General features: G+C 45.2%; 2 protein-coding genes across 3 annotated transcripts; both read left to right on the top strand.

Moving 5' to 3' along the window:
• Nucleotides 1–7,825: 7,825 nt before the first annotated feature.
• LOC127776770 (phosphatidylinositol 4-kinase gamma 4-like) lies at nucleotides 7,826–10,746 on the top strand. Its single transcript, XM_052303315.1, has 5 exons — nucleotides 7,826–7,988; nucleotides 8,123–8,217; nucleotides 8,328–8,406; nucleotides 8,495–10,037; nucleotides 10,132–10,746. Exons 4-5 carry the CDS (start codon nucleotides 8,709–8,711, stop codon nucleotides 10,507–10,509), a joined length of 1,707 nt encoding a protein of 568 aa, XP_052159275.1. The 5' UTR covers nucleotides 7,826–7,988; nucleotides 8,123–8,217; nucleotides 8,328–8,406; nucleotides 8,495–8,708; the 3' UTR covers nucleotides 10,510–10,746.
• A 9,904-nt stretch (nucleotides 10,747–20,650) lies between these two features.
• Nucleotides 20,651–23,454, top strand: LOC127775635 (uncharacterized). 2 transcript variants are annotated; one of them, XM_052301912.1, is made up of 5 exons: nucleotides 20,651–20,811; nucleotides 20,923–21,324; nucleotides 21,410–22,202; nucleotides 22,343–22,422; nucleotides 23,004–23,454. In XM_052301912.1, the coding sequence occupies exons 1-5, from the start codon at nucleotides 20,791–20,793 to the stop codon at nucleotides 23,199–23,201; spliced, it is 1,494 nt and encodes a 497-aa protein (XP_052157872.1). In that variant the 5' UTR covers nucleotides 20,651–20,790; the 3' UTR covers nucleotides 23,202–23,454. The 2 variants fall into 2 exon arrangements, with proteins under 2 accessions (XP_052157872.1, XP_052157873.1); XM_052301913.1 differs by lacking the exon at nucleotides 23,004–23,454 and having other exon boundaries at nucleotides 21,410–22,246.
• The last annotated feature ends 1,397 nt before the right edge of the window (nucleotides 23,455–24,851 follow it).

Here is a 24,851-nt window from a genome sequence, read left to right on the forward strand (position 1 = left end):
ATTCTAATATGTTGTATTCTGATGTTTTCTCGTGTATTACATCGACCCTCTTATAGGGTATATATAGGAGTACATAGGGGATAGAGACTTGGAGTACAATACAAGTAAGAGTAGATTTATCTCTAGGATTCTATCTCTAGAACTCTATCTTATCTCTAGGATTCTATCTCTAGGATATATCTTATCTCTATATTTGTATTTGACTCTTATCTCTAACTAACATATTATACTTCTAACATTCCCCCTCAGTCGTAACGGGAGCGAAGCGAATGATTGCGACTGGATTTGAAATCTTCTATTTCTTCATCTTCTTCAAGTCACCATCATCGATTGCATCTCTGATGGACGGTCCTCCACCTGGTGCCTGCGTCCCCTTCTGTGTCGTCCCTTGACTCTACTCTATTCCCTCCCGCAGTCATAGCGGGAGTGTCATGGACGATAGCGATGACACGGACGCTTTGACTGGAGTTGTCGTAGACGATTCTTGTTGTAGACGTTCGTCGATGTAGCCAATCATGTAGTAGCCGTGGTCATGGTAATCATGGTAGTTGATGTAGCCGCAAATAGCCGAAGGCGAAAAAAAATATTTACGCCATGGTGTGAAGACAAAAACTGCAATTGTTAACATCTTGCACCTTGTATATGTCACAGGATGCCATTGGGGACGTCTTGCATATGTCAGAGGACGTCGTTGGCGATGAGGCCACCACCTTGGTCCTTCTGCGCCGTGTAGCAGTCATCACAAAAGTGATGCCGAGTTGATGCAGTCGTTGTTGTCGTAGATGACGTGATCGATGCCATCGTCGGTGATGCGGTCGTTGCCGTCGTAGAGGACGCGGTCAATGTCGTCGATGAAGTGTCTTGCAGATTAATCTGTCAGAGGACGCGAGTGTCCATCTATATGGATGAGTCGGCAGCGGCAAGTTGATGAAGACCACCGATGATGTAGAATCGGCGAAGACGATCGTCCTGGAGAGCTCGGCGGCTTGACTTGGACTCCGCGAAGACGTCGCAGATGATCGGCCGGTGTCTTGATGCAGGTGTGTCGCAGGTGATCAGCCGGTGTGACGCAGGTGTGCAGCACAGGCGTGTGCACACGTTGTTGGCGACGAACAGCATCTGGCCCCTGCTTCTTGTGAAGTAGCCGATGCAGATCGATCCATGGATGAGGCCGGATGGCATGATGCTTGTTGACGTCAGCAGGAGAGCTCGGTGAAGACCATCGGTACGTGATGGCGCTTGGCCAGCACCTTGATTGGTTTAACCGATCTGTACGTGCATGTGCATGCGCGCTGCTCCTTTCTGAGTAGATGCGTCCTGGTGTTGCCGTCGCTCGATCGGGCTTCAATACGGCGACTTGGACGGTGGTGCCGTACGCCACGGCCTCGCCTTCTGCTTGATGATGCTGGTGAGAGACGACGAAATCGTCGTCGTGTTGGCTCCTGGAAATCGTAGGGTTCGATATGGCTAATAGGAATTGATCTAACATCAATATTGGAAAAAATATCTAATGATATGTGGATAATCTAATCTAGATGATAGGAGAGGCTAGCTAACTAATGCTGTGCCCCGGGGAGAGCTTATGGATTCATCTCATCTCCCCGGGCTATGGCTCTGATACCATGTGAAAAATTCTAATATGTTGTATTCTGATGTTTTCTCGTGTATTACATCGACCCTCTTATAGGGTATATATAGAAGTATATAGGGGATAGAGACTTGAAGTACAATACAAGTAAGAATACAAGTAAGGGTAGATTTATCTTTAGGATTCTATCTCTAGAACTCTATCTTATTTCTAGAATTCTATCTCTAGGATATATCTTATCTCTATATTTGTATTTGACTCTTATCTCTAACTAACATATTATACTTCTAACAGTATTTGACTCTTATCTCTAACTAACATATTATACTTCTAACAGTATTTGACTCTTATCTCTAACTAACATATTATACTTCTAACACAAGCGCCAAAGCCTTTTTCCCGAATCATCATTGATGCTATCGGACATTCGGACAAACATCAATTCCGCCAACTGGAACGCACATGGATTTGCTACTCCTAAGGAACAGGACTATGCAACCACATCATCCTTCAATAACCAAACAAGATTTAATTTAATCAACTACTAGAGAAGAAAAGCAGCAGATTTCGCGGAGAAAACTAAAAAAAATGGTAAGCCAGTGGCCAACTCCAATAATCTCAACGGGAGTTCATCGTCTCCAAATAAACAAAATTTCCAGCCGAAAGCTGCACTCCACTGCAACATCACTCCAAATATATAAAAAGAAAATCCAGCCGAAATATGCGACAGCCACAGCACCACGGCCCACGGCTGGGCCTACTCCCCGTTAGAGAAGTCGGAGTAGTCGGTGAATTAAAGAAGAAAAATGATTTTTTTAGAAAAAAAATGAGAAGAGAGATGCTGGAGAGAAAAAGGCAAAGGCGATTGCGCGTACGCCTGAGTCGACCGTTCGGACGGTTTAAACGAGTGAGACCCTCGAGGGGAGAAAATTAAGGGAGCTCGAATGAGGGAGCGCGGGACGCGTGTATCAGCCAATGGGAGCTTGCCACATCGGAAGCGGAGGAAGCGCGCGCTTAACGTTCGGATGAGAAGTCGTTGGATCTACACCCGGTGTGTATGTGGGGATCATCTTTTTATACTTCGTGCAGGTGGGGCCGGATTCTTCGCACGCGTGGGTCCCATTAAAAACTCTTAGACATCCCATTCAAAATAGAGTTAATTGGATCCATGCCACCGTAATTTTACCTATTCACTACTCATAAAAATACTATTACAATTCGTATATTCATAACCGTGTCATTTAATTTTTACAAAATTAGAACGGTACCACTGCCATTACGTTTTCCATCCATCTCATTCCTTTCCGCCTTCTTCCTTCTTTCTCCCGTCTTCTTCCCTCTCGTCACATCTTTGCTCGCTAACACCGACGACCACCATCATGTCTCCATCGCCGCTGCGGCGCCAGTGTGGCTTCTCCTACAGGAGAACGTGGTGGGTGCTGCCGCAAAGCAAGTTCTCCACAAGGAACACGGCACGACGGTCCATAGCTCCACGCCCAAGAAATCTACCTCAGCCGGCGGGGTCGAGTCCAACGGGCGCGTAGCCATCGCGACAAGGGCAGCACTGTGGAGGAGCAGAGAAAGAGGGCACAACGGTGGTGTGGGCGAGCATGCGGCCGACGCGAACCAAACTAACCCTAAACCCTTGTCTCTCGTTTCCCAATGGCAGCGGCAGCGGTAGCGGTGGTAGCCAATAGCAAGGACGATGACACCCCGGCCGCCGTCGCCGGCAGCAGTCGTACCAACCCTACCTCGTCGTGGCATCCGCATTGCTCGAGTCCAAGCCGCACACTCACGCTCCTCCACCACCACCACCAGCTGCGGCTCTGACTTCGGCCCCATGGTGAGGAAGGATGGTGCGGCCATGGTGGTGGGCTTCCCCGCTGCCGCAGGTTGAGGTGACGCGGAGGGTGGAGCTGCTGGAGGGAGTTGTGCTCGATGGCGGCATCAGCTTCTCCAATAGCGCCGACGATCGACGCGGTATCTTGACGCCCGCGACAGTCGGGAGAAGAAAAGGGAAGGGAGGGACGAGGTGACACAGAGGCACCGATGATTGGCGTTGGATCTTGACGCCCGCAGCAGCTGGGAGAAGAAAAGGGAAGGAAGGGAGGAGGTGACATAGAGGGTGGAGCCGCAGGAGGGAATCGTGCCTGGAGGCAGCATCAACTTCTCTGCCGGTGCCGACGACCGACGCTGGATCTTGACGCCCGCGGCAGCCAAGAGAAGAAAAGAGGAGAGATGAAGGAAGAAAGAAACGACAGTGACGAAGAACGTGACAACGATGGCATAGATTCAATTTTGTAAAATTTCAGTGTCATGGCTACGTATAGACGAATTGTAATGATATTTTTTTAAATAGGTAAATTTGTAATGGCATGGGAAATACTATCTACATAGTTAGCAATCTAATATAGAATATAGATAAGAAGCTTGTTTAGATTTATCATAGTAAGTTGTTATATTTTAAGACAACTGAGTATAGAATATCTATGATTCAAAACTTATATTTCTATGTTACAACTAAAAAAGTGTAACCAATGTGCTACTAGCAGTGAAAAAATGACTTTATCAATTATTTTCAAAATATGCCGTTGGAGCAGATATTTTTCTAAAACTGTCTTTCAAGACATATACTGATTGATAATTGATTGATTCGCTATAAGTTAATTTTTTTTAAAAAAAATGTGCGCAGCATCCTTATATAATGCAGAACTTTTTGTGTAGATTCAAGATTTTTTCATGTATTAAATTTTTTAAAATATAATTTGTTTTATTTGATAATAGAATATTTTTGTGATTGATTTTCTTTTATGAAAATCATCTTTCATGTGATAAAAGAATTTTTTTTGTCGCGTCTATCTTTTAATTAAGTAATTTGTCTTTCAGCTACATAAAAAGGTTCTTTAAAAACATGGAAATTTCTTTTGAGATATACATAATATACAAATTTCGATATTGTCTAAGGATGCTACATATAAAGATTGATATTTTTCCAAGACTTTTTGTAGGACCAAATTATAACAAGTATAGTTGATAACAATAGTTGTAAATAAAGTACAATAAAAACAGAAGAAAATAAAATAGTTGTATATTAAATCCCATCATAAATTTAGTATCTGTTGTATATAAATATAATTGTATTTATAAAAATATGAGAGTTATAATCAAATCTAATTCAACTGGCCCCCAATTTTCTAATGTATAGTTTGAATGAGTTTATCGGTTTTGATTTTGAACTTGTTGCGAAACGAGCCATTAGTATATTATTAATTATAAGTATCAAGTATTACAACTTGGAATTTTGGTTTATTTAATTTTTAAAATAAATTTTATATAAAAGTATTTGAAAAAAATAGTTTGTTTAGCATTTTAAGAAACTTGCCTGCAATATATAAGGGAGTAGCTAATATGAGGATGCGTCCGGGATGGACGTTTAGCTGAGCTAAATTTCTTGAAGCAAAATAGACAGATCATTAGTAAATGATTATAACGCAGGATTGGAAGGGGTACGAGAGGGACGGGCGGAGAGGGTGAACCGGGACGAGGAGAAAATGTCCACTCCATGCATCGCGGGGAAAAGGCAAGTGGAAGTTGTGGGGCAAAAAAAAGAAAAGGGGCAGACGTGCCCACGTAGAGAAGGCGACACACAACGACAAAAAACGCAAACAGCTGGGTCGACGCCCGTGGTTTCCCATTCCTTCCTTGCACCGGCCGCAGTCGCAGTCGCAGTCGCACCCGCAAGCACAAGCAGCCACACCCACACGTAGGCACACGCGTCCTTGGCGACGGACACGGACGGCGCACACCGTCTTCTGTTAAGACGACGCGTCACGGCCTACGCACCCCGGCCTAATCCCTTTAACCTGTTTGGTTGGCTACTGAGTCATGTGCCTGAGAAAAATGCATGCCTAAGAGGCATTGGCTATCCTATCAAAACTTGCCTGATGATGTTAGGCTGAGCAAATGTTGTTTGGTTGGTAGCCTTAGCCTGAGGAAACTAAATTGAGATTAGATGGCTCATAATTACATAGTTAAGGTAGATATTATTTACTCCCTCCATTTCACAATGTAAGTCATTCTAGCATTTTCCATATCCATATTGTTGTTAATGAATCTAGACATATATATTTATCTAGATTCATTAATATTAATATGAATGTGAAAAATGCTAGAATGACTTATATTGTGAAACGGAGAAAGTAAATAAAACGGTACTATCTCATATCCTAATCTATTGCATATAAGCAAATGTTGTATGTTCAGTTCGTTTACACCAACCAAGATTCAACAATAAAATATTCCAACACTTTTTGCATGCACAGCCGTGGGCCCGTGACAGGACAAGGTTGATTAGTGCGTTTTGTGTAACTAGCCTGAGCCAGGCGCTCGTTTTTGGTGGCCTGAGCCAGGCTAATGAACCTATCAGGTTTTTCAGATCAGGCAGGGAATGAAACCATCAGACTACTAACCAAACAACACAGAATATCCTTCAGGGACACATCAGGCTAGGCTCACCCCTAGTCCGCTCCCCACGGCCTTTCCAGCTCCCCTCCTGCGGCTTGCTTTTTTTTTTTTCTTTCGTCTTCCCCACGGCCACGGCACGGATGGGGCTGGCTGAGTCAGAGAAACTGACCTGACCGACCATCCTTGCTCTGACTATTCTTCCGCCCGCTCCTCTCGCCGACCGTTCTGAACATAGTGTGTGTGCCCCCACAAGGCAGTGAGGTGATCGTGTTTCTTTTCTTTTGTTTTGTTTTGTCGATGGAGGAGATTGATGGCAGGCAGGCACGTTGGGTGGAGGAGGGCCCAGGCCGGCTTTATACATTTCCTTTGTATTTTAGGCAGTGTTTACCGGTACCCTTCAAATTTCTAAAAGTTCCATCACATTAAATAAAATATTTAAACACATACATAAAGCATTAAATATGAAAAAAAACCAATTACAAGTTTGCATGTAAATTGAGAGACGAATTTTTAAGCCTAATTATACCATAATTTGACAATGTGATGATACAGTAAACATTTGCTAATAACAAATTAATTAGGCTTAATAAATTTGTGTCGCAGTTTACAGGCGGAATCTGTAGTTTGTTTTGTTAAGACATCAGTAATGTATAATGCTCAAGTGGGTCTTAAGATAGGTCCAATGTAGGCTCTATTACTATATAGCATCTCTCACACAGTGTATATAGCAAGAGGAGGTATTAAGGTGGGTCCCACCTTTTATCATCTATAACCAACTACTACACCTTTCCAATTTCTCTCCCCCACCTATAGAGAGAAGAATGTTTTTTTTTATTCCTTATGGCCATGCATATTATAGCTAATGGTAGCTCATCCAAGAAACCTTTATAATGCTCACTCTCACAATGTATATGGACTACTCAAGGGCTTAAGACCCTCTATATTTCCACATTGTGGATGTCTTTATTAGTCTACGCTTAATACTTCAAATGTGTGTCCGTATACTGAAAAATTTTTGGCATGTGAACTAAACACAGTCTTAGATTTTCAGTGACAGCTAAAATTTAAAATTCACTTATACATATTTTTATATTTTTTTAGTCATCTCATTTCTAATAAAAAGAAATGGGGGCATCTTGCCCTTGATAAGAAAACAAAATATTTTGATATTTTTGTTATAGTTCATTTTTATATGTAATTTTAAGACACTAAGAATACATATATAATATTTTATTCGTTTCTAATTAACTGTAGGCCAAACTATATGACTAAATCAAGTATTTTTTTTCGATAATCATCAGCATACATTTTTCCTTTTTCTGGGGGACTTTTGGCATCTGGTGTGTGGAAGTTTGTTTTCACTCATCTTATTTGTTTAGGTTTGTTTTTTCTAAGTGTATATGGATTAATACAATGTTCGACGTGTAATAATAATCTCGTACTCATCATTATTAAAGATCAAAATATCCCAACCTGGATTTCTTATCTATGGTGTCTCTAGAACCATCCTTCTTTCCTCTTACTCCGTGTGCTAAGCATACCGACAAAAAAAAAAAAAATCCTAAAACCGCTGTATACCCTCGAGCCCTGACAATGGAGATTTTTTTCCCCCTCCGATTCCATCGGCCCCACTTCCGCGAAGGCGCGTCCTCTCTCTCTCTCTCCCCACAGCACGTCACGTCACGCTCACGCCGTCAGCCCTGGAAACTGACGGTGACGGCCGCCCGCCTCCGCCGAATAAATCAGCTGCCCCCACAACCATCACCATTTCCCCTCCCTCTCTCTCTGAATTTCTTTCTCCCCAAACCAAAACCAAACCGAAGCTTCCCCATCTCGCGTGAACTTCGGAGCAAGGAAGAACAAGGCGCCGCGCCGGATTTAGCCCCGCCCCCCTCTCCGGGGTATCCCCCCTCCTCTCCTCTGGTCGGTTCTTGCGGTGAGTCCCCGGCTGATTTGTCCTGTGAATTCTTGTGAGATTATTTTTCTTTTTTTTTTGGGGCGGTTGGCTTGGGATTTGGATTGGTGGGGAGTTTTTCTGATCTGTGTGGTGGTGTGGTGGTGTGCTTGCAGGGTTTGATTGGAGTGAGGTGAATCGGTGAGGTTGTGGCTCGGTTGGCGTCCGGATCGGAGGGGGTTCGGGCCCTTCCTGATTAATCCCTCTTCTGGTGAGCAATTTCTCTGGTTTTTTGTGTTAATTTGAGCTGAATTTACCCTGGGGATCGGGTGGATTTGATGGTCTGAGGCTGATCGATCCGGAATGATTTCTCCTTTGTAGATTCCGTGTGGGGGATTCAATCACTGGTGGGCAAAGGCGAGATATTTCGTCACTTCTCCCCCTCATCTAACCATGTCTGGTACGTTTCTCTTCATGCTCTGGAATTTCTCCCCTTTGGTTGAATGTTTCGGTGGTTAATAACGAATGGCTCTCTGAATTTTGTGCAGGTTTGATGTGCCTGGAGATCAAGATGGGATTGTAACCACGCTGGTTATCTCGCGATCGCAGAGGGTTTCCTCCATCCTCTAAGGAAGGAAAGGAACCCTTGCCCTTTCTTCTCCATGGCTTCTAATTCGTAGTGTGAAGGATCTGATTTTTAGGTTAGTGTAAATAGTAGCAGTAGTTGAGGAAGCTTTGGCATCCTAAGGACCTCCTGTGAAGATGTCGTCTGCTGCCATTGCCATTAGCCCGATGGTGGAAGAGTTTGCTCTCCTGCCCATCTGCTTCGACGGCAGCCGGTCGCCCCACTGTTTGTCCGGGTCACAGCTGCAGGATTCGATTATCATCTTTCTTGCTGTGCCTGGTGCCCCACCGATGCCGATGAGTGTGCTCGGCTCGGAGTCCATCGCCTCGGTCAAGCTGCGCATTCAGCGGTTCAAGGGGTTCGTGGTTAACAAGCAGAGGCTTGTGCTTGATGGGCACGAGCTGGCAAGGAACAACTGCCATGTGAAGGATTATGGGCTTGCCGATGGAAATGTTCTGCACCTTGTTATCCGCTTGGCTGATCTTCGCTTGATTAACATCGAGACTACCAGTGGAAAGAAGTTTCAGTTCCAGGTGGACCAGAGCCGCAATGTCAAGTATCTCAAGAGTAAGCTGGCAGTGGAGGGAGATGAGGACCTTGGTGAGGATCACAAGCTTGAATGTGATGGCAAGGAGCTTGAGGACCACCAGCTGATTGCTGATATTAGCAAGAAGGATGATGCTGTGATCCATTTGTTCATCCGCAAGCCAGCAAAGTTACGGACACAGCAAGTTGATAAAGACACGGTGGTTACAGTTGTCACTCCGCAGGAGAAAGAGAACCTTCAAAATGAAGCTCATGCTGTGAACCCTGCTAAACCAGCTGGTGCTAGGCCTGCTCTTGTTGAACCAATAATCGTTAACCACAAGGTGAAGCTATCACTTGAAGTGATGAGAATGATTAGCTCAGCCATAGCTGGTCTTGAGAATGGATACTTGCCAGTGATGTCAGCTGAAGGTTCAGGGGGTGTTTACTTCATGCAAGATGCATCAGGAGAGAAGAATATTGCAGTGTTTAAGCCCAGAGATGAGGAACCTATGGCTAAAAACAACCCAAGAGGGCTTCCAGTGTCGACTGATGGAGAAGGCATGAAGAGGGGGACACTTGTAGGGGAAGGTGCATTTAGGGAAGTTGCTGCTTATATTCTTGACCATCCAATTGGTGATCATGAATCTGAAGAACGTATCGGGTTCTCTGGTGTGCCTCCCACAGCATTGGTCCGGAGCTTACACAGGGGGAAGAGCTTCAAGATTGGATCACTGCAGATGTTCATTCAGAACAATGGAAGTTGTGAGGATATGGGTCCCCGAGCATTTCCAGTGAAGGAGGTCCACAAAATAGCAGTGTTAGATCTTAGGTTAGCAAACGCTGATCGTCATGCAGGGAACATTTTAGTGTGCAAGGATGAAGAAGGTGGCAATTACAAGTTGGTTCCAATTGATCATGGTTACTGCTTGCCAGAGAAGGTACACGTTACTCTCTAGCACTCACTTTTCTTCTTGCATGAGATAGTACTTACTCTGGTAGACTAACGATAATTTTTTTTCCATTGTGACGCAGTTTGAAGATTGTACCTTTGAGTGGCTGTACTGGCCCCAGGCTCGTGAACCATTCAGTGATGAAACCATTGCATACATCAAATCACTAGACGCTGAAGAGGACATCAAGCTTCTCAAGTTCCATGGTTGGGAGCTGTCTGCAAGATGTGCTCGTGTCCTGCGCATCAGCACCATGCTTTTAAAGAAAGGTGCAGCACGAGGCCTCACACCGTATGACATCGGGCGTATACTGTGCAGGGAAACTGTGAATAGAGACTCTGAGATTGAGGACATCGTCCAGGAAGCCGAGGGCCATGTTCTCCCAGGGTCAAGTGAAGTAATCTTCTTAGAAACCGTATCTGAAATCATAGACCGTCACCTCGACAAGAAGTTCGCTTAGAAACCCAGAATAACTGATCTAGTTGTTCAGCTGTATCCAGTCAGTTTGGTGTAAGTATGTTGACAAGCCACTCTTCAATGGACTAAATGATTTCATTTGTTTGTAGCATCTCAAACTTTCAAGTGCATTACCTACATACATTTTGTGAATATGTAAGCATGTCTTGTGTGTTGGTCGTGCGCATCATCAGCATGGTACTGTCTGAGAGACGAAATAAAATGTTGATTTAGTGCTGTTTTTGCTGGTGCTGTTCTTTAACTGTACTCCAAAGTTTGAAACTGCAAGGATGTTTGCTGTTCTTAAATACTGTTCCAACTCAATTTGGAGCGGTTTCCATTTAAGCCTTCAGTAAGAAAAAAAATCGCCTTTGCTGAAATTAATACTAGTAGATTATCTGCACTCGGCATTCTAGATTTCAAGTCCATTCTTTGTACATTTGAGTGGTCAAACAACAATTTTTTTAAGGGCTGCCTCTGGTCAGGTCGCAAGCTGCGGCAATTTTAATTTGCGCAAGTTGTAATTCTAATTTGTAGGTGAGATTCTCTTGGTAGGTTCACCGTTTACTCTTTCGACTTTCTTAGGACAAGCTAGCTGAGGTATGAAATCGTGAAAGGCACGTACAACAATTTACTCTGACTTGGCATCAACTTCTGTATCGAAGGATCCGTGACTCGTTCCATCTTTCGCCGAGGTCCAGACGATGACGCGATGCCCAAGCTGAATGTAACTTGTGATAGTGATAGCGATGCAGTTTCGCTGAAATTTCTCCGCTTCTGCGTTCACCATCAAGAGCTCTTGGCCGCTGCCAACCGGTGCCTACAAACTGCCATCGCTGTTTAGTGATGAATTGCCATTTTTCGAGTCTCCAACTATTGAACTTCATATGCTCTCTCCGCTTCTTAATAGTGGGCAATTTTGAATTTACCATTTAAACTTTAACCATTAATTATTATAAAACGTAGGTAGTAATATTGTTTACAATTCAATCATTGCGACTATTTCATGGATATTTGATTTTAATAAACTAGAGTAAAATTGCCACCATCAGATCTACCTCTTCCAAAAAAAAAAAAAGGAAAAGAAAAGATCAGATCTCGGTGCTAGCAACATATCAAACCAGCAAGCGCAAAATCACTTGGTTCAATTAAATGGACTAGTGCAGTGCGCTTGAGCTTTTCTCCAACGAAATTTTTAGAAAACTACTTCAAGTTCTCTCTTCAAAACTTTCAGAATTGTTACCATCGAATCATCTCAAGATTTATACATGAGAGGGAAAAAAATTACGAAAAAGAAATTTTTACACATATCACGCGTAAGATCCCAGTGTTAGTCAAACAAATCATAAGTCAAATACAAGTTTTATATAAATTATATTATAGTTACAATGTAATTACAATGCAGTTACAGTGTAGTTATAATGTAATTATATTCCAATTATATTATAATTATGTCTGAAAGTTTTTCACTTGAAAACTTGCGGTAATTTTTTTAAGATAAGATAGGGATTTTGTCAGGCCGATTTTAACGGTGATCCAGTCATAGAGCTAGTGGTTTTTAGTCCATGTTACCTTCATCCGATGGGTCGGTTTTGTACTAGCGTTCTAAATCAACTATATTTCCTATGACTTGTTAAATTTTGTTGGGTTAAAAACACGGGCTGATAGCAGGTATAGGAACCCAGCCAGTATACGCTAGTATTCTATTTAACAAGTCACTAAAAAGAATTTTATACCCTCTCCGGTCCAAAATAGAAACATATCTAGCGTTCAAAATTTATGTCATAATATAAGCATAACTCAAAGCACTACTAGCAATGCATGACAATCCATATATTTTCAGCAAATCAGGTGTTTGGACGTGTTGACTAAGAAAATGACACATCTCGAGAAAACGAATGTTCCATTTTTCTTATCCGAATAATCCTGTTTTTGGTAGTTTAAAAGGAGAGTTTTCTATTATTTATGGATTTTTTCATGAATTCAACTTGTGTAAGGAGTAATTTCTTCACACCCAATAAATATGAAGGATAACTACGAACCAGTCGATAAAATATATATTTCTTTTACCTCTTTGTTCTTGGGTAAATTTGATCATGCCATTGCGCATTTGTTATGTTGAAAAAAAATACATTACTATTCACATATTTACCTATTTGTACACATGCTTTTGCAATATTTCTAAAACTAGAAATGCCATTTTGTACCCATCATACATATTTTGAATCTTTTTTTTGTTGTATTTTTTGTATGGACCGAAATTCCCAATCTGCATGTGGGTCACCATTCAGTTCCATCTTCTTCCTTCGAAAGCTTCTTCTGTGTTCAGAATTAATTATGACTGTTCATCGCCTAACGTACCTTAAGGAAGATGAAACAAATGGTACTCATATTATAAGTAGTTTGACTTTTCCTTAGTTAAAATTTTTTAAGTTTGACCAAGTTTGTAGTAAAATTTACTAACATTTTCAATACAAAATATATCTAGTGTTAAATTTAATGAAACTAATTCGGTATTGTAAATGTTACTAAGTTTTTCTACCACCTTGTTCAGCTATTATGTGTAGCAAGGGTGGGAGAGATAAACACTTTGCAAAAAGCATAGGGGAAGAAACAAAAAGGGATTTTTGCAAATAGTCTTTTCTTACAAAATAAGTCCTTAGGGTTTGTCTGTTTGACTTATCCCACAGTTGTGATGGCTCTTATACCAGCTTATCACGCCTGGAAAATAACTTTCCCGAACGCTAGTGTATAATTCCTCGTCCTAGGAAAAGCCAGGGTACACCAGAATAAACTTGGTACAAAAGACACATCTTTATTAATTATCAAGATAATATTTACGTTATTACAAAGACATATTAGGCTTGACAACAAAAGAAAAACAACAGCGGACTAGTGAGCCTACTAGTCCATCTTTAGAGGCACTCAACTAAAAGTAAAGCCAGGACTACACCTAAGACTTGTTCTTCGAAAAGCTTCTCTGACCGGAGGAGGAAAGATTGAGCAAGAATGAGTACAACCACCGTACTCAGCAAGCCATGCCGGGAAATGAATTATAATGAAAGGTGAACAAAGATGTGGCATAATAGGTTCTTTTTGCGTAAAGGCAAAGTTGCAATATTTTAATGTTTTTAAAGCATAGTTTAAACTCGGTTCTATTTCTAAGCAATATTATCATGGTTGTGAACCTATGCATACCGGCCATAAACCCAGGTTAACCACCTGTCCAAAGTGACATGAATTCCATCCATTACTTCGAAGATAAAAACTAACTTGGGTACATTGCTAGGCTTGCCCATAACCGAGGGCGTTGCTATTCGAATAGTTTTACTCTGATCAGAGGTGTACATCTTTACCCACAAGGCACAACACTTAACTTCATGTTAGCTATGCATCGCAATACCCGAAAGATACCCAAAAAGTCAAGATCGTGACAAGACTACCCACCTAGCTCAACCCAAAACAGAAGGACCCGCAAAGGTCTCGCCGTCCGCCGGTCCTCGACAACGTAAAGGTTGCCGAATCCCCCGGGACGAGACATGCCCCCTTGTGCGCTAGGTCAAAGTCAGCATCCCCTAGCCCCAGACCTATCATATCGATGTCCTTTGTTTTGAGATGATCTAGACTTCTAGTCAAGCCTTACCCATTAGACTTGTGATTGCACTGTTATGCTTCGCATCACAGGCCCGAGGTGCTTATAACAAAACCATACACCTCGTGCCTCACAAAAACAGGTTTAGAGAGTTTTGACTCAGATTCCATCATGTCCTAGCTCAAGCAGCCACCTAATCGTCATTCCTACATATTTTAGTTGTTACTCTCATTCTATTTGTAAAAGGGATTCTTCGATGGATCTAAGTATAGATAAGCTCAACCTAAAGCAACTAGTAAGTCCATCATATACGGAGCCATACTTGTTATTTTATCATTTTACTTAGGTTGACAAGAGCATGGTTAACAATTCAACAACATGGCTATATAACAATGATCATATGAATATTAACTATTAAATAAAGAACAGTAAGAGTCATATAATTTATAAAAGTGATGCATATAGAATTGAATCAACATAGTTTTTGCAATAATGGGATTTAATGTCCAAGCAATATGGTATGACTTGCCTTGCTCAAACAAAAGGTCTTCCGACAACTTGATATGCACTTTAGGAACTTCCGAAACAACTGCACGAGCAACAAAACTGGGATACAACTCTATCAAAGATATGGTAACAATACATAAAAACAACAACCACAGTTTCTTTAAGTTATAATAAAAATTAAACAATTTCAACAGATCAATTAGGAGCTCGTTTTGCCGAGAAACGATCATCCGAATTTTAAGTGTAATTAAAGTGGATATTTCCAAGTTGTTTAATTATTATTATACCGTTAATTTGTGTGTGAAGCCACGTAAGCAACCACACGCGCAAACATGTGGCTGTACGTGGGAGGGAAACAACAACTTGCATCGGCGGACGGGACCGGAGGTCATCGGCGCACCGCGGCACGGCAGCGACACCGAGAAAATGAGGATAGGACAGTGAAGGAGGGGTTCTCACCATGGGCATGACGCGACGACGACCTTGGTGCAGCGGCGACGAATGGAGGAGGGTAACGGAGACGAACGGGTTGAAGACGACGATGGGCGACACTTCGTCTTGGCGAGAATGACGATTGGAAGTAGTCAACTGCGATGGGGAGGTGTTCCGAGAATCTTCGGATAACGAGGAGGCGCAGCTAGGGGTGGCAATTTCCCCCACGGGGCTGGCTCCCCTGCGGGGACCCGCTCCTACGGGGCCGGGGATGGTAGAGAATTCTCACCCACGGGTGAGCGAGGGCGGGGCCCCGACTTTTTCCGGGGCTGAGGCCGGGTTGGCTGCATCACCCACGGGTCACCCGTAGGGGCCCCGAAGTATTGTACAAAATATATGCTATTACATATTAATAGCCCATCAAGGATAGCCCAGATATAGTTTGCTATTGGAAGACCACCAATGAGCTTGTGTAGCCCAGTTTGAGGAGATATAAATACAAAAGAAGCAAACCCTAACCCATCTGGTGCGGTGCCATCCCCACAATACGACGAAACATTTCTGGCGGTGGGGGCACAACGCAATCGTGTGAGGCTCGCGTAAAGAAAAAAGCAGAGAGAAGAAAAATCATTTGGCGCTGCTGCTACGGACGCATGTTGTGACGCTCACCCAGGAGGCGGCCGCCCGCAGCTAGCACCGACTACTCTGCCCCTTGCCACCACTCTCAGCTATAGGTTCTCTGATGCGATGCTCCACGCCGTTTCCCCCATCCTGCCGGCCGTCGGCTCCTCGCGTCTTTCACTTGCTCTCCCTCTGGCTACAGGTTCCCACTTTGTTCTACTCTCCTTTTGACTGTCGCTGGCACCGGGTGTGCGGGAACCTGGTCGGATGGCGGGGCCCCGGAGGGGCCGGGGATTATGACTAATTTCGTCCCATTCTCCAATCCGGGCTGGGGCCGGGTGAACACGCAAGAGAGCGGGGGCGGGACCGTTCTTGTCCAACGCCGCCCCCCTCCCCCGCCATCCGTCTTGTTGCCAACCCTAGGCATAGTTGAGGATGATGAGGTGCAGCCGATAGCCGTGACGGCGCAGTGAGGCGGTGCTCCACTGAGGAGGGAGGGGCCACTGGAGGAAGAAGACGATGACGTATTCACTGTTCACCGGCGAGGACGAGTTTCTAGCGGTCTCCAGGAGAAACGAAGGTGAGGCTGGGGAAGAGGAGGCGGCTGCGAAGCCGGTGGAGGTAGCGGCGAGCTCTAGAGACACTTGATTTGACGGTGAGGGCCGGCTGGAGGAGGACGACGGCGGCGGCGCCATTGGTTGCCAATGAGGATGCACTTCTGGCACCCTTTGGGTGAAATGCGGATGAGGCCGGGGATGAGGAGGTCTCTTCGATGCCGAGGAAGGTGGTGGCGTGTGGTTCGGTGCTGCTCCCGTCGACGGGGAGGGTTGGCCGGAGTTCGCCGGCACAGAGGAGAGAGGAGGAGGCATGTGGGGGGGGGGGAGGGGCAGCGTGGGGGCGAGAGACCTTGTCCTGAGGAAGCACGGAGGATGAGGAGGGTCCAGGGTTCCTTTTATAGCAGATTGGGGAGTGGAACGGTGCCGGGATAGGAGAACGACGCCGGTGGGGCGTCAGCCATCAATGGCGGTGGTTCACTGGAGATTAAATTTGACGATTAAAGGCTGAATCAAGAGGGAAAAACATGGGGGAATTCATGAAGAGGAGGAGAGGAACCAATTTTGGCATTTTATTCGGATGGTAAACGTCCGAGGAGGTAGATCGGCGTGTCGGTGGCGGTAGGGTTTGGCCGGCAGAAGAACGGGCGGCAGCTTGGCTAAGGGACACGACCCGCGGGGATCTGAGATGGGCCTCGGGGCTATACGGCCCAAGAGAAAGGAGGTGGCCAGCGGGAGGAGGTTAAACGGACTTCAGTCCGAGGGATAGGATGATGAATTGGGCCGAGATGGCTGCAGCCCAAGAGGGACAGAGAGAGGCTTGAGAGGGATGAGGAGAGTGGGAGGGAGGTGAAGGGGACTCCGGCAGCGGGCCTAAAGAGGTGGAGAGCGCTTTGGGCCGGATTTGGCCCAACGAGAGGGAGAGGATTATCTTTAGTTTTCTCATTTTAAGAAACTCTTAAATTGGTTGTTGTTGATTTAAAATTATTTAGGTTGCTATGAAAATTCAAGTAAAAATTGAGGGACCAAATTAAAGTATGGAGAATTCAAAAAAAATACTCATGCCCAAATTGAATTTTTATTTGATGTATTTTAGCATTTGATGAGATTTGTTTTAAGCTTTTAATAATTTCTATTATTCCATTTAGGAAGTGATTTTTAATTTGGGCTGGATTTATGAAGGCGTGACTAGGTGGTAAGGTGCGAGGAGGCCTACAGTGATGATTCATCCCCTGGCCACAGGCCTCGCCACATGGTGTGCATGCCCAACGACACTCGGATACACCGCTTCACCTAATGGAGGGGGCGTGTCACCAATCCAGGTTAGCGTGAGCAGACCGAGTTGGCTATATGACGGGTGGAGAAGGGAGCACAAGACAGTTGTTATTGCGGTCCTTGACTTGTTGAAAAAGGAGGCAACCATGCAAGCATGAGGTAAAGGATGAGAAAGACACTGTGTCACTCTCCTTGGTTGATAAAAGGAAGAGGACATGCCACTTAGAAAGGAGAGAGAAAAGAGAGATACGAAGATGCTTGTATTCTAATTCAATCCCGAATGAAAAAAACACAGGAGTAAGGTGTTACACCCTCGGGGTGGCCTGAACCTGTATAATCGTTGAGTGTCCTTCGTCCGAGACTAGAAAACACTTCACAGCCCACATACACATCATCTGTAGTAAACTCCCTGGCCGAATCTTCAATAGGGGAGGAGTATGCACTTCCCTGCTATTGGAGGATTGCTCCATCGACAACTACCATATATGGTGTATGTCTTGCGGAGTACCTTTCGTACTCATGTTGTCAGGTGATGATGCCGGTGTTAATGACGTGCACTACTACTATCCCGCTGAGGGTAATGACAGTAGTGTGTAGTTGCAGCTTTGTTTTGTCCTTGTGGGGTTGTTGGTACACCACGGATTTTACTTTTGCTTGTGAATTTGCAAAACTTCCGCTACTATATTTTGTGTTGTATAATGGGCTTGTGAACCCCATTATAAAATATGTACCTTGTTGTCCTTTTATCCAAATCTATGCATTCGTGATGTTCATCAATTGCTTGCGATGAAAGTGCGAGGCTAGTCACTTTTCCTAGGGACTAGCTGAGCATGAGTATGACTTTTGAGAAATTGAGATGTTGTAGAGTTTTAGCAATTTGAGCCAAAGTTTCCTGAGATGTGTAACACATTTGGTCGCCACCTTCCTATGGTTTGATAGGCATGTCAGGCTAAAGTTGACTGGCATGCTGAGTCTAAACAATATCTCATTTGCTTATTATTCGGCTTTGTGGATTTTATATCGAATGGTGTCAGTTTGTGATTATGGGCACATTGAGGTATGGCTGGCTATTTATGTATGTATGGATCTCACTCATCCAAAATTATGTGGTAATCACAAATTGCATTGGACGGTATAATTTTCGAGTGCCCACAGACATCACCCCAGTGGCCAACATTCCAGCCATCAGCGATGCCACACCGGGCTCACAGCTCCAAAGATGCAATCACTGCACAACTTCAATCCGTCACCACCCTTGTTGAAGCTTGCCGTCGGTCGTGGACCATGTCGCCACTACTACTTCGCCGGCTTAATTTCTAGGGTTTGAGGAAAGGAGTTGGAGATTCGGAGGCGTGAGAGAGGACCGGGTCTTGGTTCGAACCAGACCCAATTAGTTGTAGGCCAAACAAAGGCAGGAGCATAATCGTACTCTCGCATCTGTTTCTCTCTCATATTCCTCTGGAAATAATAAAATAATACCGTGAATTTCTAGCAGCTAATTACCAATTTTTTACAGTGTCTTATGGTGTTCTCCAGCGAATTACACGTTTTTTTATATCCTATAGCAAATTTTGTAAAAGAAATTATGGGGGTGATATTTTACACTAATATTGGACCTGATATTTTGTTATTGTTTTGGACCTAAAACGAGTCTTCCAAACATGCCCTCAACGAAAAAAAGAATTGTACAGAACAGACACAGAAAAGAGTGTCGAAGCCTATTTAAAGTTGGCTTATAGTCACGTGAATGCAGTTCGTCTTTTACTAAGGTCGTACCAAAACATGGTGCGTAGAAATAACGTAGTTTCCATGTTGAGACTTAGTCAACCTTTGTTCCATCAAGGGGTCCTTTTCCTTTCCATTGATTGTTTTTTGTTTAATTTCCTTAAAGCATACATCAATCGAAGCTATCCCAAGTATCCGCAATGACTGATGAGTGGGATTAGCAAGTCAAATGGGTACACGGGAAGCAACAGCAACACATGAGCAGTACTAGCCTCGTTTGTACCTGCCGGCCAGGAAATGAAGCAAGCAAGCTTAATTCCAGCGCACACAGACTTGGGAAAACAGCAACATATATTAATTAATATTGTTGGATTTTTTGAACCGCTTAATGATTAATTAGCTACTTTAGCATGATTAAAACAGAAAACAGTTAATAACTAGTCATTCCTAGCTTCGACATAACTAATCAGAGAGAGCGCATATATGTGTAGATGCAGGTTTTGGTACTCCAGATTTGTATTGTTTAGTTGGGTTTTGGTACTATTATATATATCTTCGTAATTTTGGTTCCATAATCGTTGCATCCGTACAATTCCTGTTTATTGCTTGCCTTTATGCTCCCGTTTACTGTAGGATGGTAAAGGGCATTCCGACGGCATCGTCATGGTTAGACTGGCGGGGATACGGCGGTGATAGACGACTTTGGGGCATTGGGTGGTTAAACCGGAGCTACTATACTGGTCAGACCTGAGATCATCCAGCGATCAGACCGGTGCATCTAATCCGATCATATGATCGTCATCGAATTCAGTTTTTGGATACTACAACTATTCAATCTCCTCTAGTTGGCTTAGTTCTAGCTATTTGATCCTACATTCAATTTTTTCCTTGAAGAGTGATAACGGAATACTGCTTAATTCTTTAGGTTCTGAAATAAGCTAGCCTACGGATATGTTCTCTTGAGATATTTCATTAAGCAATGCACTTTAAGGTAATGGAAATGCTTTACATTAAGTAATGAAATTAATTATCTAAACGTTGCTAAGGCGAGCAAGCTTATATGTAAATGTCTGTACAGAGCAGCAAACCATATAAATTCAAGAACTGTCACCCAGAGATCGTTGTTTGTCGGGTGAGGTGTCGTGCATGGAACCATTAAGGATGTAATTAGCTCAAGCCAAAGACATCTAAACTAGCTACCAGTAGCTCTGGCCCGTGTGGTGCTTGCAAAATTATACCAGTCTCCATCAAGGTAGCTAATTTCCCTTTCACACCACCCAACCTAACTAAGCTAGCTAGGCAGGCAGCTACCTGCAGTCGCTGCTGCTGGATGGGAGTACTTCTTCTTCTTCTTGATCTTCTTTCTCTCGTTCACACCTCACGTCACCCCCGGCCCTTAATTACCCTTCCGGTCCATTTATTCGACCATCAATCAGTCGCTTGCTACGTCGCTTTCCTGATTAATTGCGAATGCATGACACATTGATTGTGAGTTTGTGCCCAAAAGATAAAAATACGCTCTGCCCATACACTCCTGCCTGCATATGGCCTCTGACTGATCGTTGATCGAGTGCTTGCTATGGCTCAACAAGCAAAGGAGGTGAGTGAGTTTCTATCTGTTTTGCAATTGCAATTCAATCATTGCTTTGCTATTGCCAATGTTCTTTTAGTTTGAACTAATTTCGTATATGCACATGAATGGCATGCTCAGGTAAACACAAACAGAAGTAGGTGTGGAAGTAGCATCAGCATGCGAATGGAAGGAGATAGAAATGGTGCCTTGGCGATGCTTTCGATATCCTCCTCCTCGGCAAGATATGGAAATGATCACCAAGAGCTTGCTTCTGCTGCTGCTGCTTTCAGAGAGTCGGCAGGTGATCCGAGGAAACTGTCGTCGGGAATGAGTAGCAGGCTGTTGCCAGCACGGAGCATGAGGTCTACCGGCGCTGGGGACGACGGCGAGGTGGCGGCGGCGCCGGTGGCTGGCGCTCGGTCGCTGTCCTTCTCCAAGCTCTTCAGCTTCAGAATTGCAAATGCTGCGCGTTGTTCGTCGTCGCTGGATTTTGATCATCCGCTACCTTCAGATGCAGCAAGCAGTGATCACATTTCTGCAGTAAGTACAGTAATTTCGCCTAACTAACTGTATCTAGCTATCTACCCAGCCTGCAGCCTGCTTATTGTTCGCTCGATTTGCCAAGAACGATGAGACGACGGCGACGAAGACGAAGACGAAGACGAAGGCGAAGCACGCGAGTGACCACATGAACATCAGCCGCTCACAGTCCGTGCCAATGAGCACCCTGTCGAGATTCAGCTCCAAGGGGGGAGGAGGCTCCAAGAGAGTGGCGGACTCGAGCTCCCTTCGTATTCACGACGGTGGCAGCGTGCGGTTCAGGGTGTCGGTGATAGGCGCCTCTCCTCCCGACGGCAATGCGGACGCCGCCGCCGCCGCCGGAGAAGAGGAGGACGACGCCGGCAGCGTGGAGGCGGAGGAGGAGGCGCTGGTTTGCCGGATATGCATGGTGGCGCTGTCGGAGGACGGCGCCAGCGGCGGCGGCGGCGGCACGCTGAAGCTGGAGTGCCGGTGCAAGGGGGAGCTCGCGCTGGCGCACGGCGACTGCGCCGTCAAGTGGTTCAGCATCAAGGGCAACGCGACGTGCGACGTCTGCAACCACGAAGTGCTCAACCTCCCCGTCACGCTGCGCCGCGTCCACGACCGCCAGCAGCTGGTCTATGAGGCAGCCGCGGCGGCGGCGGCCGCCGCCGCCGCAGCGGCCGGTGACGACATCGCCGGCGGCAACCGGCGAGGAGGGTACAGCTACGGGCGCGTGTGGCGCGGCACGACCATCCTCGTCATCGTCAGCATGCTGGCCTACTTCTGCTTCCTGGAGCAGCTGCTCGTCGGCGACCACGGCACGGCGGCGCTGGCCATCTCGCTGCCGTTCGCCTGCGTGCTCGGCCTCTTCTCCTCCCTCACCACCGCCAAGATGGGTATCATCATCATCCACCGCATCTCTCTGATTGATTGATTCTCTGTGCGCATCCATGAAGAACATGATCCATTAATTTCTCACTAATAATACGAGGAAAAATGATTAATTGATTGCTGATCAGCGTACGTGTCAATGCAGTGTCCAGGAAGTATGTGTGGATCTACTCAGCTGTGCAATATCTCTTCATCGTGCTTTTCACCCACCTCTTCTACAGATATGTAAGAGAAAAAAAAAACCAACCACATCAAAAATATATCTTAGAAGCTAGAATAAAGATTTGCACTTTCGGTTTGGACCGAAATTTTTGCAAGTTTTGGTGCTTTCGGTACTTTTTGCACGAAATTATTTAAAACTTTAATGAATTTTGATTGAATTTGAATAATTTGTGTCCAAATTCACAAAAAAAACTGAAAATTTCATCAAGATAGGTGCTTGCTGCTGCAGGGAAGGGGGGGGGGGGGGGGGACGATATTACCGACATTTTGAAAATTTGGAACCATTAGAATTAGGAAAAAATAACGCATTTCTAGCATGAAGTCCAATTGAATAATTATAGCTTTTTGAACAAATAGATTACATTGAGTATTGTTCTTACTTATCTCTGTAAACATAGCATGTAAGGTAAAATTATAGATGTACCATACTAAAATCAATTACCAATTCAACCGCGATGCAACTATAACTACCCTATTTATAGTCCGATTTACTATTGTGCTTTTCAGCGAAATGATATATAGGTTACATATAATCTAATATTATCTTTTTCTTAATCTTTTTGTGCCGCATATATACATTGCAGGTGCGATTGCAAGCGGTGATTGCCATCATCCTGTCCACCTTCGCGGGCTTTGGCGTGTCCATCTGCGCCAACGCCATCCTCCTCCAGATCATCAGATGGAGGGCCAGGCGGGCATCCATGTCAGCAGCACAGGAAGAAGAGGAAGCTCGCCGTGCTCCCACACAGGCGGACCTCGAGAACGCTCTACCTCCACCCTAGTCCAGCTTGGCAGAGCCCAGTCACCCCCACCTCCCTTTGGTTTGGTTTGTACATATATGGTAACATACAATTTAATACACATAGTAGCATGCGTGTATATTACTTGTTACCATATAGTACCCCCTCCAGTCAAGTGTATTTGACATTGGGAGTATCATATATATAATACTCCCAACGTCAAATATGTACGTGACCGGAGGAAACAAAATAGGTAGCTTGTTTGTCTAAATATATGCCTGGCCAGTTTTGTTAATATTAGAATTGTTTGTTTTTGTCTTTGCGAAATCAGGAGTTATGTTTTATTAATGAGTAGTTGGAGTACAGTCCTTTCTAAGCATAATACACGAAAATCCAAGACCACAAATTAAGCTAGATACGCCATTTATTATTATTAGTAGGCTAGTAGCCTCTGCTTTGCACATAGATGAGCAACAACATTGCACATTTGCACTCTATGTGAGGTGAAATTCAAGGAAACTCCGAATGAGCTCCACAACATCAATGGAAATCGCTGAGGCTTTGTTACGAAGGATATATTCTATTCCACGTTGCTATAACAAGCATTGTGACTCCATGTACGACCTAGGTCGGGTCGGGCAGGAGAGAGGAGCAGTGGCGTGCGGCGCGGCGATGGGGTAGAGGAGCGGTGCGACGCCCACCTCCTCCCTCTCCGAGCACTCGCCAACCTCCTCGACACCTCTCTCTCCGAGCGCTCGCCAATCTCCTCGCCGGCATCCCAATCTCCTTCCTCTCTGCGGCGCGGACCTCCTCGCAGCCACTGCCGGCCACCACGACAGTCATGTGTGGGCAAGAAAGAGGGGTGGGACATCCGCCACCGGCTGCATCTGGCGCTCATACGCGCCCGCCGCTGTGCCCGCTGCGCTCGCTGCCGCCCCTGCCGCCATGCCGCGCGCCGCTCGTCTCTTGAGCCGGTGCGCGGCGCGCTGCTCCTCTCCGCCGCTGAGCTCGCCGTAGCGCCGGCCCACATCTCCTTCTCTCCCTCCGCCGCCGTCGCGCTGGCCGCCTCTCTCTCCCTCTCCTGCCGCCATCGTCCCCACTCTGCCCGAGGTGGCGACGGAGACAAGTAGGCGATGGAGGGAGAGAGGATCAAAGGGGAGAGCGTGCCACTCGCTGGCGAGCTCGCCGTCGCGCCGGCTGCCACCTCTCCTCCTCTCTCACCGCTGCCGTCCCCGCTCCACCGCCGACCACCTCTCTCCCCCATTGCCGCCATGCCCGCTTGAGAGAACCCAGAGAGAAGAGAGGAGAAAAAGAAAAAAAAGAGAGAAATGTGAGACTCACACCATTTTCTCTCACTTACATGTGGGCCCCGCATATTAATTTTAATTATTTTTGTTGACTAGGATGCCACGTCAGCGAAACCAGGCATCTATACTGTCTTGGGACCTTTTATGCACGGTTTTACATAGTTTAGGGGTGCACATTTCTGGTTTTATGGTTAAGAGGCCCCAAAAAATCTTGAGGGACGGCCGGTGAACTTATTCATTCTTTCCCCTCCCTCAGCCCTGTTGCCACCCTGCCCGGCCCACTCCGAGCCACCGCTGCCAGGCGCGCGCCCGTGCGCTGGCAGGTGGGCCCCACTCGTCACGAGCATCCTCCACCTCTGCCCGTCACCTGTTCATCTCTCCCGTG

This window comes from Oryza glaberrima, chromosome 6, assembly GCF_000147395.1.
Source record: "Oryza glaberrima chromosome 6, OglaRS2, whole genome shotgun sequence".
Lineage (NCBI taxonomy): Eukaryota > Viridiplantae > Streptophyta > Magnoliopsida > Poales > Poaceae > Oryza > Oryza glaberrima.